Source organism: Maylandia zebra, linkage group LG8 (assembly GCF_041146795.1).
Source record: "Maylandia zebra isolate NMK-2024a linkage group LG8, Mzebra_GT3a, whole genome shotgun sequence".
NCBI lineage: Eukaryota > Metazoa > Chordata > Actinopteri > Cichliformes > Cichlidae > Maylandia > Maylandia zebra.
Window position 1 is genome coordinate 19,765,941 of NC_135174.1, and position 14,084 is coordinate 19,780,024.

Below are 14,084 nucleotides of genomic sequence, written 5' to 3' on the forward strand. Positions count from 1 at the left end.
TAGGACTGCTTTCCAATTTCCAAAATCTTGCCTCAACATATTTAAGATTAAGTATTGGATACATTAAATAACTGGGTTGTCCTGTGTGGGGTTTTTCTTTCAGAGAATTTCCTCTCTGTATCACACCCAAACCCTTGTCTTAGTTAACAGTCTCAAATGTGGCCTTCAGGACAGAATTCAGAACAGGTCCTATCTTCTTCTCTGGCCCTTATCTCACTGGAGTGTCCTTCGCAGACTATATAAAGATCAGAGACACACTTTACTTTGCTGTCACTGCCAAAGACAGACATGCTGCCTGCTGTTGTAAAGCTCTGCTGTGGAATTTCCTACCCACATATAAAGAACATAGCAGGTAAACCTTCCACAACCCACAGAAGGACTTTCTCCTTTTTATTCCTATTCATGCAAACAATGCATTCTCAGTAAGTCTCCTAAGCTGTTTTATTTTTCATTCAATCATGCAGGACTTCAACGCACTGCCATGGCAGTGATAGGTCAGGAGATCACACACCTGCAGCAGTGGGGACAAATCGAGAACCACGAGAGACAGCAAACTGGTTTAAATCATAATGGTAAAATATAACTGTGTTATTTTCATTAAATGTTTTAGATTGCGTTTCCCAAAATATTACAAACAGCTGTCTTTTGCAGAGGCCAAGCCAAAAGATATAAAACCTGTGCCAGCAAAAGAAGATCAGCTGTACGTACAACATGGACAAGAAGCAATGAGGAAGGCTCTCTCTGTTTTGGAGGAGAAAGAAGGATGGAAGTTGGAGGTTGCTGAGGTAACATCTAATTAATAAAAATGCCATTAAAGCACTTTCATCAAAGTTCATCAAAGGTCACCGCACTCTGAAAAAATCTTGCTTTAAGTAAACAGTGGATCACAAACCTGTGTTTTTTTTCCTCTTTAGAGTAATGGCGATATGATCTGTAGCAAAGTGATTCCAGGGGGCAGGAAAGTCTTTAGGCTGGAGGCAGTGTTGGACGCCAGTGTGGATGAGCTCTATAACATCCTGTTTGTCAGAGTTGAAGAAATACACCAGTGGAACCCAAGCATACAGCAAATCAAAGTGAGCAACTCACCTTTCAACAACTTGGAAACTGGATCAACTGCAAAACTTTAAGCTATAAAAATACCAGAGTTTAAACATACACAAATACTATTTAAGCTATATTCAAAGTTTTCCAACATGTCCTGTCTGCAAATTAGTCTTTATAACCAACCTATAGTTGTCATGCTGCATATTCACATCAACAAATGCATTTTCCGACTGCTACAAAAAATCTATACACAGGTTTTGCAAACGAAAAGCAAATGCTGTTGGTTTCGTGTGTTGTAGGTTCTAAAACGTATTGGTCTACAAACAATTGTCATCCACGAAGTTTCAACTGGGACAGCAGGAAATGTGATTGGAAAGAGGGATTTCCTGAGTGTCAGACACACCTGCAAACAAAGGTCCAGCGTTTATATTGGAGGAGCAGCAGTTCAGCTGGAGTCATTACCCCCTCAGGCAGGCTTTGTAAGGTACGTCTGCAGACGAGGCACTAATCATTCATTGTCATATCTAAAGTGATACTCAACAGCTTAATTGAACTTTTTCTTATATAAAGAGTCTGAGTTAATCTTAGTCATCCATGAAGGGAGATAAAATAACACAAATGGGTGGGAAATTGTCTTGATGCGCTCTGACGTTTTAATTTTTCCATACAACCTCAGCTAATTTCAGGGAAGAAAAAAATATGAGGAGAGCTAAAGTTAATTTTCATAGCCAATTATATATTAAATGCCGCTGGGATGCGTTTTAGGGAAGCTATGTGGCAGTGATGCCAAACTAAATATTAATACAAGCATGATTATTTGTCTACAGTGATCAGTGATAGAGTGATGTTTAGTAGGTATAACATGCTATCGTAACATGTTCCACAAAAATAATAGCTTGGGTTAACTGGGAAAGTCATTAGAGCTGACATCATATATTATGTATTAAGTAGTGAACAAAATTTAAAGTTTGCCTAATGATGGTGCTAATTATAAAATGTAGGAGTCACCAGTAGGTGAATTTCATTTGGAGGAGATCATGGCTATTTGTAGCAAGTTTTATTCCAATTGCTGAGATATTTTATTATGTAATCTTAAATGATCAACAGATGGGTCAAAGTTGGTGGGAAGAGCAAGGTCAATCTTAGTTTAATACATTAAAATACATTTCTGTCTGAGGTCAACCAACTCCTCCAAACCAAACTATGCACATAAATACATCTTAGGCCCCTGAAGGTTGTTATACATATCATATTTTATCATACTATTGCCAATCAAACCACCTAGCAGCAGGCTAAAAATGCCTTTTTTTTTCTTTTTTTCTTTTTTTCTTTTTTTTTTTTAGCATTTATGCACCTTTAATAGCTTATAAAAGAAATTTGAATTCCCTGGCCAACAGCATGAAAAGGCCAAAGAACCACATGCACTGTATGATTACTGATAATTAAAATAAAGACAGGCGAGGCTAAAAGAAATTTGAAAACTAAAACACATTTTTTTGCGTGAGTACAGAGCTGAGCATGGACCAACCTGCATCATCATACAGGCCCTGGATGAAGATTCAACGAAAAGTCGCTTCACGTGGCTTCTTAATATGGACGTAAAGGTAAATTCATTAATTAATAAATGTAAATCTGCACATGCAAAATAATGCAGGGTTCTATTATACATTACACGTATACAAACTGGCCATTTCACACTGTATATGTTAAACAACTCATGAACAAAAACAATGTACACATTTCCTCTGTTTCTGTAAAAGTGAAGTAAATGAGAAGATTTTTCTTATTGCATTTCTCAGGTTTTCCTTTTTAAATCCTGTCAGTAAGTGTAATGCACTGTGTACAAGTCAAAATCTCAGTGTTTGCTTTATCAACTGCATCTCATGGTGTTTTAGAGCTGATCGAGAGTGCTCTTCCCTCATAGAGATGGTTGAGCTAAGAACAGCAAGAAAAGGCCATGAGATGTGGTTCAAAGCTTGGGAAAATAAGTGGACTCTGTGTTAATATTATTCAAAAGCGAACAATATCTACATATGAACAATGCATAATTATTGTACAGCAGCAGACCACCTACCTGCACCTCACTCTCTCTTTTTGTTGTTGACTGACAGTCAACAAATACCATTCAGGCGTCTAATAAATGTCACTTTATTCTCAGGGCTGGCTGCCAAAGTCTATTGTCAATCAGGCTTTGCCTCGGGTGCAGCTGGATTTCACCAGACACCTTCGCAGACGTCTCAGCCTTGGCTGACTCATTCACTCGGTCTGTGTGACACCCACACCACAGTACCACCTTGTCATTGCTCACAGAAGAAGATGGGGGGCACAGTGAATGCCTGGTTACTCGGCGAAATACTACAGTTTTAAGGAGATAGGAAATGCAGCGTCTTATTTTTACACAGCAGAGCTGGCAGAGATCAGTGCCAGCCTGGCAGAAGAAGACTGGCAAGTATTGTCACATTGTGCCACTCAAACCTCATTAAGATTTGATTAAGAGGCATCACTTGTCTCTTGATACACCCTGTATATGACTGGACGTAGTTAATAAAGTGCTTGAATGTGTTTCAGTGCCAGTGATTTATTTCTAAGAGTTAGATCAGGCAGAATGAATGTGTGAACTGGATGTTTTTGATTGAAACACACTTGGTCATGATGAATGCGCACCACTCAGAGGAGTAAAAAAGATCAAAGTAAAATATAACTGCAGTAAATGGATATGAGCAGAGAAAAGAGCAAAAGCAACATCTTTCAAATGTGTTTTACTTTGTTCACCATACCACTTAAAAATTCAATAAATATTAACATTAAAGCTTTCATTTAGGTACGTATATACAAGAATTATACAAAAAAAATAATGACGTTATGAACCGCAATGCAGGACTGGTGTAACAGTACGCCCAACCACAGTGTGTAGACAGCATGGCCTGTATTTTGCAATTGCAACACAACTTTTCATAACTTGAAATTTACACTATATACATTATTATCTGAAAAACATCAGTTACAAAAAAAATATATATCATAATGCGTTATATTCTGAAAAGCATTTTAAAGCATTAATTGACTGACGTCCACAAAAACAGACAGCGGGCATGCTACAGTGGGGATGGCTTGCAAACGGTCATGATTTTTCCTGTCAGTGAGGATAATCAGCGGTATGTCGGACACCAAAAAAGAGCACCAGGGATAGAGAAGCCACTGAGCTCCCTGCCAGGAGTGATGGCATGAGGTTTGGAGGGTACCTCCAGGATAACTGTAGAATTCAAGAGTGCTTGATTGTGATCAGTTAGTAAGGTAATACGATTATACCATTGTCTTGGATGTATATTTAATAAGCATATTCAATTTGTTAAAAAACAAACAAACATCAAGCTAGGAGGAAAAACAGCTAGAAATGTAAGAACATCCGACAATCTGACAGTTGGTTAAATAATAATTTGGTGTAATGACTCTCTGAATTTAGCTTCTATCTTTAAATACTTGTTTTTAATCATTTAAGTTCATTTGCTTTTAGATCATGTCATGTATTTTAATTCCAATTCACTCTTTACCTGAATTACCTGAATGCAGTTTTTACCAGACTGGTTGAGCCGAGATTAGCAGCTCATAACAGATCGAGGGTAAGCGACATGACCACATGGCTAATTAGCATATCTTATATATGCACATTTATCAAACTATTGCTCTTTTGTTATTAATGGAGCTAAATTGACACTCATAATCTCTGTACCGACACAAATTGAGTTTTTTAAAGTAAAAAAAAATGTTCAGTAGATGCTTAGTTGTATTTCCCTGCAACGTTTGACTAGGCCTTTAGCTAGCAACTTAGTCACAACAGTAGCTGAGGTGTCAACTGATCATCACCTAGTGGTGAGTTGGATCCTGTGGCAAGGGAGGATGCTTCACAGGCCCGGCATTCCAAGATGTTTAGTGAGGGTGCGCTCAGAATATCTGCTAGAGGCCCTAATATATGACATCTTCCTTTCCCACTCAAACTTTGACAACGTTCAAAGGAGGCAGGGGACTTTAGTCCGAACAGACTGTTCCACATCTCCTTTGCCAAGGTGGCTTTACAGAGCTGTGGCTGCAAGTCGGTTTGACACCTGTTGTGGCAACAATGGGGATAAAGGGAGCTGTCAATTTCAAGAAGGAGCCCTATCAGGATGGGTTATCATCTGGGACTCCAAATGAGCTCGAGTAGGGGGCCAGGGAGGTTTGTGATTAAACTACTTCTTCTGCAACCCGAACTTAGAAGAGTGGAAGAATATGGATGGATACTGTATCAATAAATGGAATTAGCATGGTATTTGATAGAATACGCCAGGTTAATACATAAGACTTTTTTTTTGCCAGGGCTTTTTGAGTTTAGACCAATAACTATTATGTACAACATAACAGCTAACCTGCCAGTCCTGTAGCTACTTCTTGCATTTCATATGTGGGTAAAGCTGTCATAAAATGGCATCTGGCAGAGACAATGACACTACACAGGGATAAGGATTTTTTTTGTCTTTAAAAAAATGTAGCTCTATATTATAAATACAGTATAAGGTTTATAATTATTCTGGTGGCACACTCCAGACCCCATAGCTGGCACGTGCACCTCCAAAACCATAGTCTATGACCTCCTTATGTTCACGAGTTTAATAGTAGTTCTAATGCACTTGAAAAAACAACAGGCTTGCACAACTGTACACAGATAAAAACATGAATGTAGCAATGCAGTCATCACATTTTGAAGTCATTTTAGTTTACAGCACCTTTGTTTAAACTTTTTTTTTCCATTTCATATTTGAAGCACACACGGCCGAGCGACGCCGTGCACCAGATCGCTCTGAAGTTTTGATGAGGTAACCACCACTGGGCTGGTCTAAGTTCACTATCATGGACAGAAAAATAATAATAATAATAAAAAAAAAAGAAAAACTTTGAGTAAATCACATACTGCAAAGGGTGTGCTGATATTTGAGACCATTTCACCGAACAGCACATTCACAACACTGTTCACTGTTCATTTCTGAGCCGACAAGTTTCTGTGACTGGAGTCCCTCTCTGATCCTAAAGTGTCCCTTCTTGATCTTGCAGCAGCTGGGCCTAAAGTGCTGTTTGGGCTGTGCTCTTTAGAGGCACCTCCACTTGAGTCTGCTGTAGGCCGTGGCGGCCCCGGAGGTAGAACTGGCCCAGCATCTGAATCTCTCTTTCCAGCAGTGAGAAAGGATTCGCTGGTGGGATGCTGGGGCGGAGCAGCATTTGTCTGTGGTGAAGTTTGAGAAGTGGCAGCTGTAGTTGGCACCGGGGTAGTGAAAAGACGCCGTCGAGTGATGGCTTTAGTGGTTTTTGGCGGGGTCTGTGTTGTGGTGACATGAGGTGGCTTGGAAGAGGCAGGATGAGAAAGAGCTGAGATGTCAGGTTCAGCTAAGGCTACTGGGGTGTGAAAGTCAGGAACATGGGTAGTGAGGCTTTCTTTCTTGTCACAAGACTCACAGCAAAGCTTATAATATCCAGGGATGGAACAATACCGGGAAAGGACTTCCATTTGGCAGAAAATCGATTTATCCCCCAGACATGGCTCATCTAGTAATAACAGGACAGAGAACATCACTAAAAACTGCGGTGAAATGAATATTTCTACTTCTACTCTGTTTATATTGATTTCAGAAAAAAATTGCATTGTAGCTTACTTGAAGAGATTTTTTGGACAGGGTTTTCTGGAACTCTTAGATAGACAGCTTCGTCTTTTATTGTAGAGTTTTCCATTATTTGTTCGTCGAGAGAAGACCCTGGATGTCCTGGAGAGTGTAACAGCAAAAAACAAAACAAAACTGGGGTTAAAAAGAAGCCATGACAGAAAAAGCTTCTGGGAATCTGTTTCTTTTACAGGAAAACAGAACTTTGTTGTTCACAGGACACGGAGTGCAAACTGGAATTCTTTGTGTTCCTTTGTGTATTTTCAAAGCACATAATTTCCCACTTACTACCAATGCAAGGAAAAAGAAAAGAACTGAAAGAACTGGAGGCACTCAGCTCTTTGAAGAGGAAGCAAAATGAGAAAGGCTGAGGAAGGGCACTGGTGCAGAAATATTTAAGGTCTTAAAGAAGTGTCTTTGTGTGCACAGGATATTTAATACAAAGAGCATTAACAGAAAATGTATTCAGTCCTGAAAAAAAGTGTTTGCCTATGTGGGTCTCAAGGGTCTTATGCAGCAATCTTGTAACCATTAGTGAGACAAAGTTGTTTTTGGAAGATTTCTGCTCATGTTCACGAGGCAAATCTTGTGTTACACTACACTTCTCTAAAATCTACTGCAAGGATTATGATAACATGTGCAAGACTCATAATGCATTTACTTGTCACAAGTCAGAAGCAGAAGCAGTGTCCTTTTAATGGTGTATGTGAGACTAGTAGCAAGGTGGCCAAATCTCTCCTCTATTAGCACGTACATGCATGTGCATCTCACCTGAACATGGTCCCAATTTGCAAATGAGGATTGTTTCCGGTTTCTCGCCCTCGCATTCTCCAATGGTGTTGTCACTGGTCTTGCATACCACCTGCCTCTGCTGAATGCCTTCGCCACAGGTCACTGAGCACTGCGACACACCCAACGCACACAAACACACACACAAATATGTTTTATTTTCATCAGCTTTCATCGAGAACACTGAGAAGAAGAAGAAGAAGAAGAAGAAGAAGAAGAAGATCCTGTCTCACCTGAGACCATGCCCCTGTCCTCCACTGGGCAGGACATACAGTATGGTTGCAGGCTTTCCTTATCTCTGGACGTTCATCAGTGCAGTGTTTGCTGTGGACCACTTTGTTGGTACCATTGTGAAGCGCCTGCATGCACTGCACCACCCTGGTTTGGTACCCGAGTTTTCCACAGGTCTTACTGCAAGGACTCCACTCTTCTACCACCCACCTATCAAGAGAGCATTGTGTTTGAATAAAACTATCCCTCTCATTCCAAAATTAAATAACCTTTCTACACTAGTTTTTACATCCTCACTAAAATGGTAAAAGTCATGTCAGAGTGGACATACGGTATGAAAGCAATTTTAAAAGTGCTCATGCTGATAGAGCTGCAGTGCTGTAGTTTAAAGTCACTCACGTGGGCTGGCTGCAGTCTTGGGTGTTGCAGCGTTTTCGGATGGGTTTGGGCTTTTTGCTGGTTTCACAAAAGTTACGATGCACCAAACGGCTGTCACTCTTCCTCCTGCATCCATATTTGGTGTACTGTATGCCTAATGGATATAAAATTACACAAGGAATGTACCAGCAAGACTATAGATCATATACCATGTGACCTCCATAACTTTGTAAAAAATAATTTTATATAGAGTCCCAAATTTTCAGAGATTCAAAAGTAATTGGACAAAGAAATTCAACTTGTAAAAAATCGAATTTGACGTTCTTGTTCTTAAATGTGTAGCCAGTAGGTTGCAGCTTGTTGTAAACCGTCTGCATTGATTTATTGATTGTAGTCTTTCACAATGATACCTCCTTAAGGTGCTCTTAGTTCTTCTCCTGCAGAGAAATAATTCTGCAATCATGCATTTTTGTTGTTTTCTGCAGTCTTTCAAGCCTTTTGGTGATGCTGAGTTGGCTAGTGCATTCATTCTTGTAAAGACTAGAGTCTCGATTGAGACAATCCCAAAGTTTTTGCTCTCTGTCTGAGGGGTTCATTTTAGTTTTCCAATCTAATGATGACCTCCTTTACTTGCATCAATGTCTCTTTGGACCTCATATTAAGAGTTTCAGCAGCTAAAGAAGTTCAACAAGTTCAACACTCAGAATCAACTCCAGATCCAGAACACGGAAACAGGCTTCATCTGGCCATGACGCTTCTTATCAGTCAGTTGTACAATTAGCTTAGAGCCTGTGAAAATAGGGGACTGTGTATAAAACTAGTGGTAATAATAAACAGTTATTATTGAATTAAAGCTGAATATCTCCACTTCAATCACATCTTGATCGCTTGATTTAAAATTGCCTGTATGGATGCACAGAGGCAAAAACACAAATATATAGTAGAGTCCAAAAGTCTGAGACTACACAGAAAAGCTGTCAAAGCTTAAAATAATCAAAAAATGTGAAGTTGAATGATTCTGGACTCTTTGTTGGTAACTATATCATCCCATCAGTGCATTTAGATAACACTTGGGCGTGTTTGATCAGTGCATCAAAAGTAAACCCTCTAGCAGCAGTTTGCTTTTTAGAAATATCAAGTTTTAAGCTTAAAAACCTGCTTATTAAGAGACATTTTGGTGGGAGGAAACATGAAATCAGAGCTAAGTAAAAGCTTCAGAAACTAAAGTCTCAATCTAAGTAAGGTGGGGCTTTCTCACAGTCAAATCTAGGCTTCATGCAAAGTTTTCTAAGAGAGCACTGCATGACAGTCTACGCCACTTTGAAGAAACTGGATCACTTTATCTAAAGCAAAGGTCAGGCAGACCAAAAGAGATCACAGCACGAGGAAATCAATGCATCCAGCTTTGTTCCCTAAGAAAGAAAAGCAGCTGAAGAAACGAAGACTTCAGTCAACTTCAATCAAAGTGGTCTAAATTAAAAGGCCAAAGACTGAACTAATCGTCTGCAAAGACAATAAATGCTTGGACTTATATTTCTGTTATTTTTTCATGTCTCCCCCCCAAAACAGATATTCATAATTCATAATTAATTCATTCACAATTGTGTGTTTTAAGTTGGAACATCAGAAGCAAATTAAATGCAAAAATATAAGAAATAAAACTCAGGTGGAATGGGTTTATTATTGTTATATAATTATGGTATATAGTAAGCTACTAAAACCTTGAACTGTTGTGAGTCGTTTTATTTCTTTAACTCATTAATTTCTGTAGTTGCCCAGATTTATCTTTACTTTTGTTTGAGCCTACGCAAAAAACCCGCAGCTTCAGTACATTCACTGACCTCCCCCACAGGGTTTGGAGCACTGAGACCAGCTTTTTAGTGCCCACTCATATGTGTCCAATTCGGCGAGAAGAACATTATTGTTGGTAATAAGTGGTAGCAGGTCCTCATGTATGATGTACTTATATGTTAAGCTAACTTTTGCATCTTCTTCCTGAGGAATGATCTGCAGCAAAGTGAACGAACGTTATTAGAATAAACAGAAATTTGGAAGGACAAACTGAAGCTCGGAAAATTTACTTGATACACTCACCAGGACTATGATCCCTTCATGCAGAGGGCCAGTTGTTTTCAATGTCTCCCTCTCACCCTCAATGGAATACTCCCACTGTAAACCATTTTCAATGAAGGTCTTTGATTTGGCATCTTCACTTTTTTCATTCAGTATGAAGTTTCCAGTTACTTGATTCTTCACAGCTGTCAGTAATGAAGAAACAGATATTTTATGGAGGCAGAGGGAAGTCCAAGGGAAGGGATGTACAAATTCAAAGTTGGGATTAATCCATTCCCATCACAGAAAGTTTGCTCTAAGCAGAGAATGTGTCAATATGCCATTGTGGCTTTCTGACACCAGTTCTTCCAACTTGTGTTTTGTTTTGTCAGAGGAGAGACGAGTGGCCCAAAAAGGAAGATGGTTGGCTTGGCTGAAAGCTGTTTGAACCTGACTCATCAGTCACCCCAAAGCTCATACTAGGATAAAAAAAATGATTACTCTGTTATTTTGTCTCCATAACTGAAGACATTTCAGAGTGTCCTCCTTTTTCACATAGAGCTTCACACTGTAAACTGCATGCAAGCAATTTGAAAGTCATTCGCTTTGAAGTAAGGCATAAAAAAAACATCTGCTGTTTTCACATCACTGGAGTTGCACCTACGATGTGACCTGTCAGCTGTGCTAATTGCACTTTATATTTCACTATAAGAAATACACTTTTTCCTGCCAAAGTTTATCTATAAGTAGTGTCTGATCCTCCTCTTAACATATATTAATGTCAGTAGAGCTGAGTCTCCTGCCATTCTCTTTAATGTCATATTTAATTTTAAAATGTACATTTCGAAACATCAAATGGGCTTTTAAAACTCCAAAATTTGCTCTTCAAAGTTTGAAGTTTGCTCTTTCAAAAATGTGGAGTCAAGATCTTTAATCTCTAAGGCAGTCGATGTCAAAACATTGTTTATAAAAATGTAAAAAAAAAAAAAAAACTTTAAAGAGAAACATCTCAAACTCCTCCTGAGGTTCACTAAACATAGTCCCTAAAAATGGATAAACATGCTATTTCATGTGGTAGGCTACAGAAGCAGAGGGCAAAACAGAAGCAGGATATTTACAAATGGGGAAACAACAGTAAAACCAACTCCCTAACTATGCTCTCATTACACTTGTGCCACCAAAACATATCTGAGTCACAAGATCACCAGCACATGAACTATGGGGTGTCCTGTTGTGTCTGGTACCAGGAAGTTGGAAGCAGATGCTTGACTAGACAGAGAATCCAAAGAGTCTGAGGCTGGTACAGCATCATTGGCTTCTTATTGTGTTTTCTGAGCAGTTCCTGAGCAATTTGTGGTGGGGTGTGCATGCTATAGGAAGCTATATGAATTATTATTATAACATTTTGTAGTTCCTGATGCATAAGTGTTATTAAACTTGCACAAACAAAAATAAAGTCCTTCTTCTTTTAGGGGTCGCTACGCCAGATCATCTTCCTCCATCTCATCGTAGCATTCTCTTCTGACACATCAGCACGTTGCATATCTTCTTTTACTGCATCCATGAATCTTCTTTGTGCTCTTTGCTCTTTTACTCCTGTGTGACAGCTCCATATATTCACACCCTTCCTCTGCACATGTCCATACCATCTCAGCCTTGCCTCTTTAACTTCACCTCCAACCACTCAACCTGAGCTGTTCCTTTGGTGCACTTATTTCTAATCCCATCTAGGGCTGAACGATTATGGAAAATAATCTAATTGCGATTTTTTGCCCCAATATTGCGATTGCGATGCGATATGCGATTATTTTTTAAGGTCTTTGTCTTCTGTATTATTAAACAAAGACAAGCAATACATCATATAGTATGGCCAATACTATATTACATTAATTTTAAACTGTTCTTTCCTGGAAGACAGACCTCTGTTATGATGACATGAGGTGATGCATGAATTGATGACTGACATTTTTATTTAACTTCTTCAATCACAACAGTATATTTGAACATACACAATAGTTTATTTTTAGCTTACAAACATCTGAGCATAAAGTGCTGACAAGGAACCCTGGTGTAAACATTAAAATGAAAGTCAGTACAATGTGCAGATTGCAGAAATATACATAAACAAAATCAGTGGCTTTACCACACTCAGTTTTTCGACATCTGTGAACTACTAGACAGTCATTCAATTAAAAAATAATATTAAATAAATAAAACTAATAAATAAAAAATACACACATCTTACTGATCTTTGCAGTCAGTAACATTACACATAAAGTGCAAACATAATAGCAATTGTATAAACACACACACAAACACGCCTTTAAAATTTAAAGGCGTGAAATTGGACGGTCTAGTTCTGATTAGCGTCACCGCTGTCTCGGTGGAGTTTAATAAACTCGGCCGTCTGCTTCTTGCTATCTAAAATATAACCAGACACTGGTGTAAATTCTCGACTGTCTCATACTTCTGTTTAATCAGTTTTCTGTTTGACGTTTAGTCAGCTGTGTGAAAACCAAGGAGGAACCCACCCGGGGGATTAATAAAGTTTTATTTTATCTAATCTAATAACTTTAATCTCAGCCAAACCGATTTACTCACGAACAAACAAAACACTGAAAAAAGCCCAACAATAACATTTTTAGGTTGTCTAAGTGACTTATATATTACGTTTAACCCGAGCAGCGAAACTCCGCGGTGATCTGAAAATGATGTGCCGGGAGTTGTGCCGTTCTCGGCCGCATCAGTAACCCTCGAGCTCCCGGCTAGCTGTCGAGCTGGTGGGTAGCAGACGCCTCTGAAAACGTCGAAGCACTTTTGCAAATATGGGATATCTTGATAAACCGAGCAGATATTTGATGTTTACACAACTACTTTCTCGCCTGAAAATATGTTAAAAGTTTATTTTGTGACCCAGAAAGATTAGTATGAGTAATTTTAAAACTTAGTAGCGGCCGCCATTGCTGGAAACTGGAGTTTGGCTGGGCCGCGCTATGAATTCTGGGATATGGTAGTAATTTGGACAGCCTTCGGCACGTCGCTGTGACGTAATCGGTCTACAAATGCGGCCTCAGGAGGATGCAGCCCATGAATTTGGACATGTCCAGAGTATAATCGCAGCCTTTGCGGTTAGAAAATTGCACTTGATCATGTCGCGATATTATCGCAAATGCGATATATCGTTCAGCCCTAATCCCATCTCTCCAAGTCACTCCCAGTGGAAATTCTCCTATTCTCACACATCACGCCTGACACTCATTTCCACCCAGTCCACCCACCCTACGCTCTTTTTTCCACCTCTTGTGTACTGTCCATTGCACTGTATGGTTAAACCCACGTATTTAAACGTATCCACCTTCACTACATCTGTTCCTTGCAGTTTCATTGTTACTCTTGTCCAGCACATACTTCCACCTCTCTAGGCTCATCCACCTGCACACCGCTCTCACTATAGATCGTGAAGTTGTCTGCAAAACCTATAAAATCCCTATAAAGTTTCTATAAGATGCTATTAGGTCATATTATTCCTAATAATTCCCCCCTTATTCACTTAATCACTATTCTGTAAATTTTACTTCCATCAAAGAAACCTCAGATACTTTCTGTGAGCTGACTCTGAAATCTCTTTCTTATTAAGAAAATATGTTGCAATCTGGTTTACAAACCCCTTGACTTCTAATTCTGTTCACAAACCAGCCCTATTATTTTCAGTCAAAAGCATCAGATGTTTCCACACATGACAAAAATGTGGGACGCACTCACCAATTATATGAGGGGAGGTCTCGTTCTCCTCAATGACTATGTGGCGGGCCCCTATTGGGATGTCAAACATTTTCAGCATTCCTAACAAGGCAAAAAGAAAGAGCACAGTTTAGCCCGGCACTTTAAACAAGTTGTATTTTT

At 39.2% G+C, this 14,084-nt stretch overlaps 2 protein-coding genes across 5 annotated transcripts in view; one reads left to right on the top strand and one right to left on the bottom strand.

Annotated features, from left to right (window-relative positions):
* Window positions 1-283: 283 nt before the first annotated feature.
* star2 (steroidogenic acute regulatory protein 2) lies at window positions 284-3,600 on the top strand. Its single transcript, XM_004561250.2, has 7 exons — window positions 284-352; window positions 465-572; window positions 652-785; window positions 915-1,073; window positions 1,344-1,528; window positions 2,555-2,648; window positions 3,203-3,600. Exons 1-7 carry the CDS (start codon window positions 289-291, stop codon window positions 3,293-3,295), a joined length of 837 nt encoding a protein of 278 aa, XP_004561307.1. The 5' UTR covers window positions 284-288; the 3' UTR covers window positions 3,296-3,600.
* A 188-nt stretch (window positions 3,601-3,788) lies between these two features.
* The window catches only part of adamts14 (ADAM metallopeptidase with thrombospondin type 1 motif, 14), a 59,544-nt gene continuing 49,248 nt past the window's right edge, over window positions 3,789-14,084 (bottom strand). For all 4 annotated transcript variants that reach the window (XM_076887567.1, XM_004561248.5, XM_004561249.5 and 1 more), the window contains 8 exons: window positions 13,944-14,024; window positions 10,224-10,387; window positions 9,971-10,136; window positions 8,151-8,283; window positions 7,754-7,961; window positions 7,503-7,632; window positions 6,726-6,833; window positions 3,789-6,618 (listed from right to left, as the gene is read on the bottom strand). In XM_076887567.1, coding sequence (XP_076743682.1) covers window positions 6,056-6,618; window positions 6,726-6,833; window positions 7,503-7,632; window positions 7,754-7,961; window positions 8,151-8,283; window positions 9,971-10,136; window positions 10,224-10,387; window positions 13,944-14,024 — 1,553 coding nt within the window. In that variant the 3' untranslated portion in view covers window positions 3,789-6,055. The remainder of the gene's footprint in view (window positions 6,619-6,725; window positions 6,834-7,502; window positions 7,633-7,753; window positions 7,962-8,150; window positions 8,284-9,970; window positions 10,137-10,223; window positions 10,388-13,943; window positions 14,025-14,084) is intronic.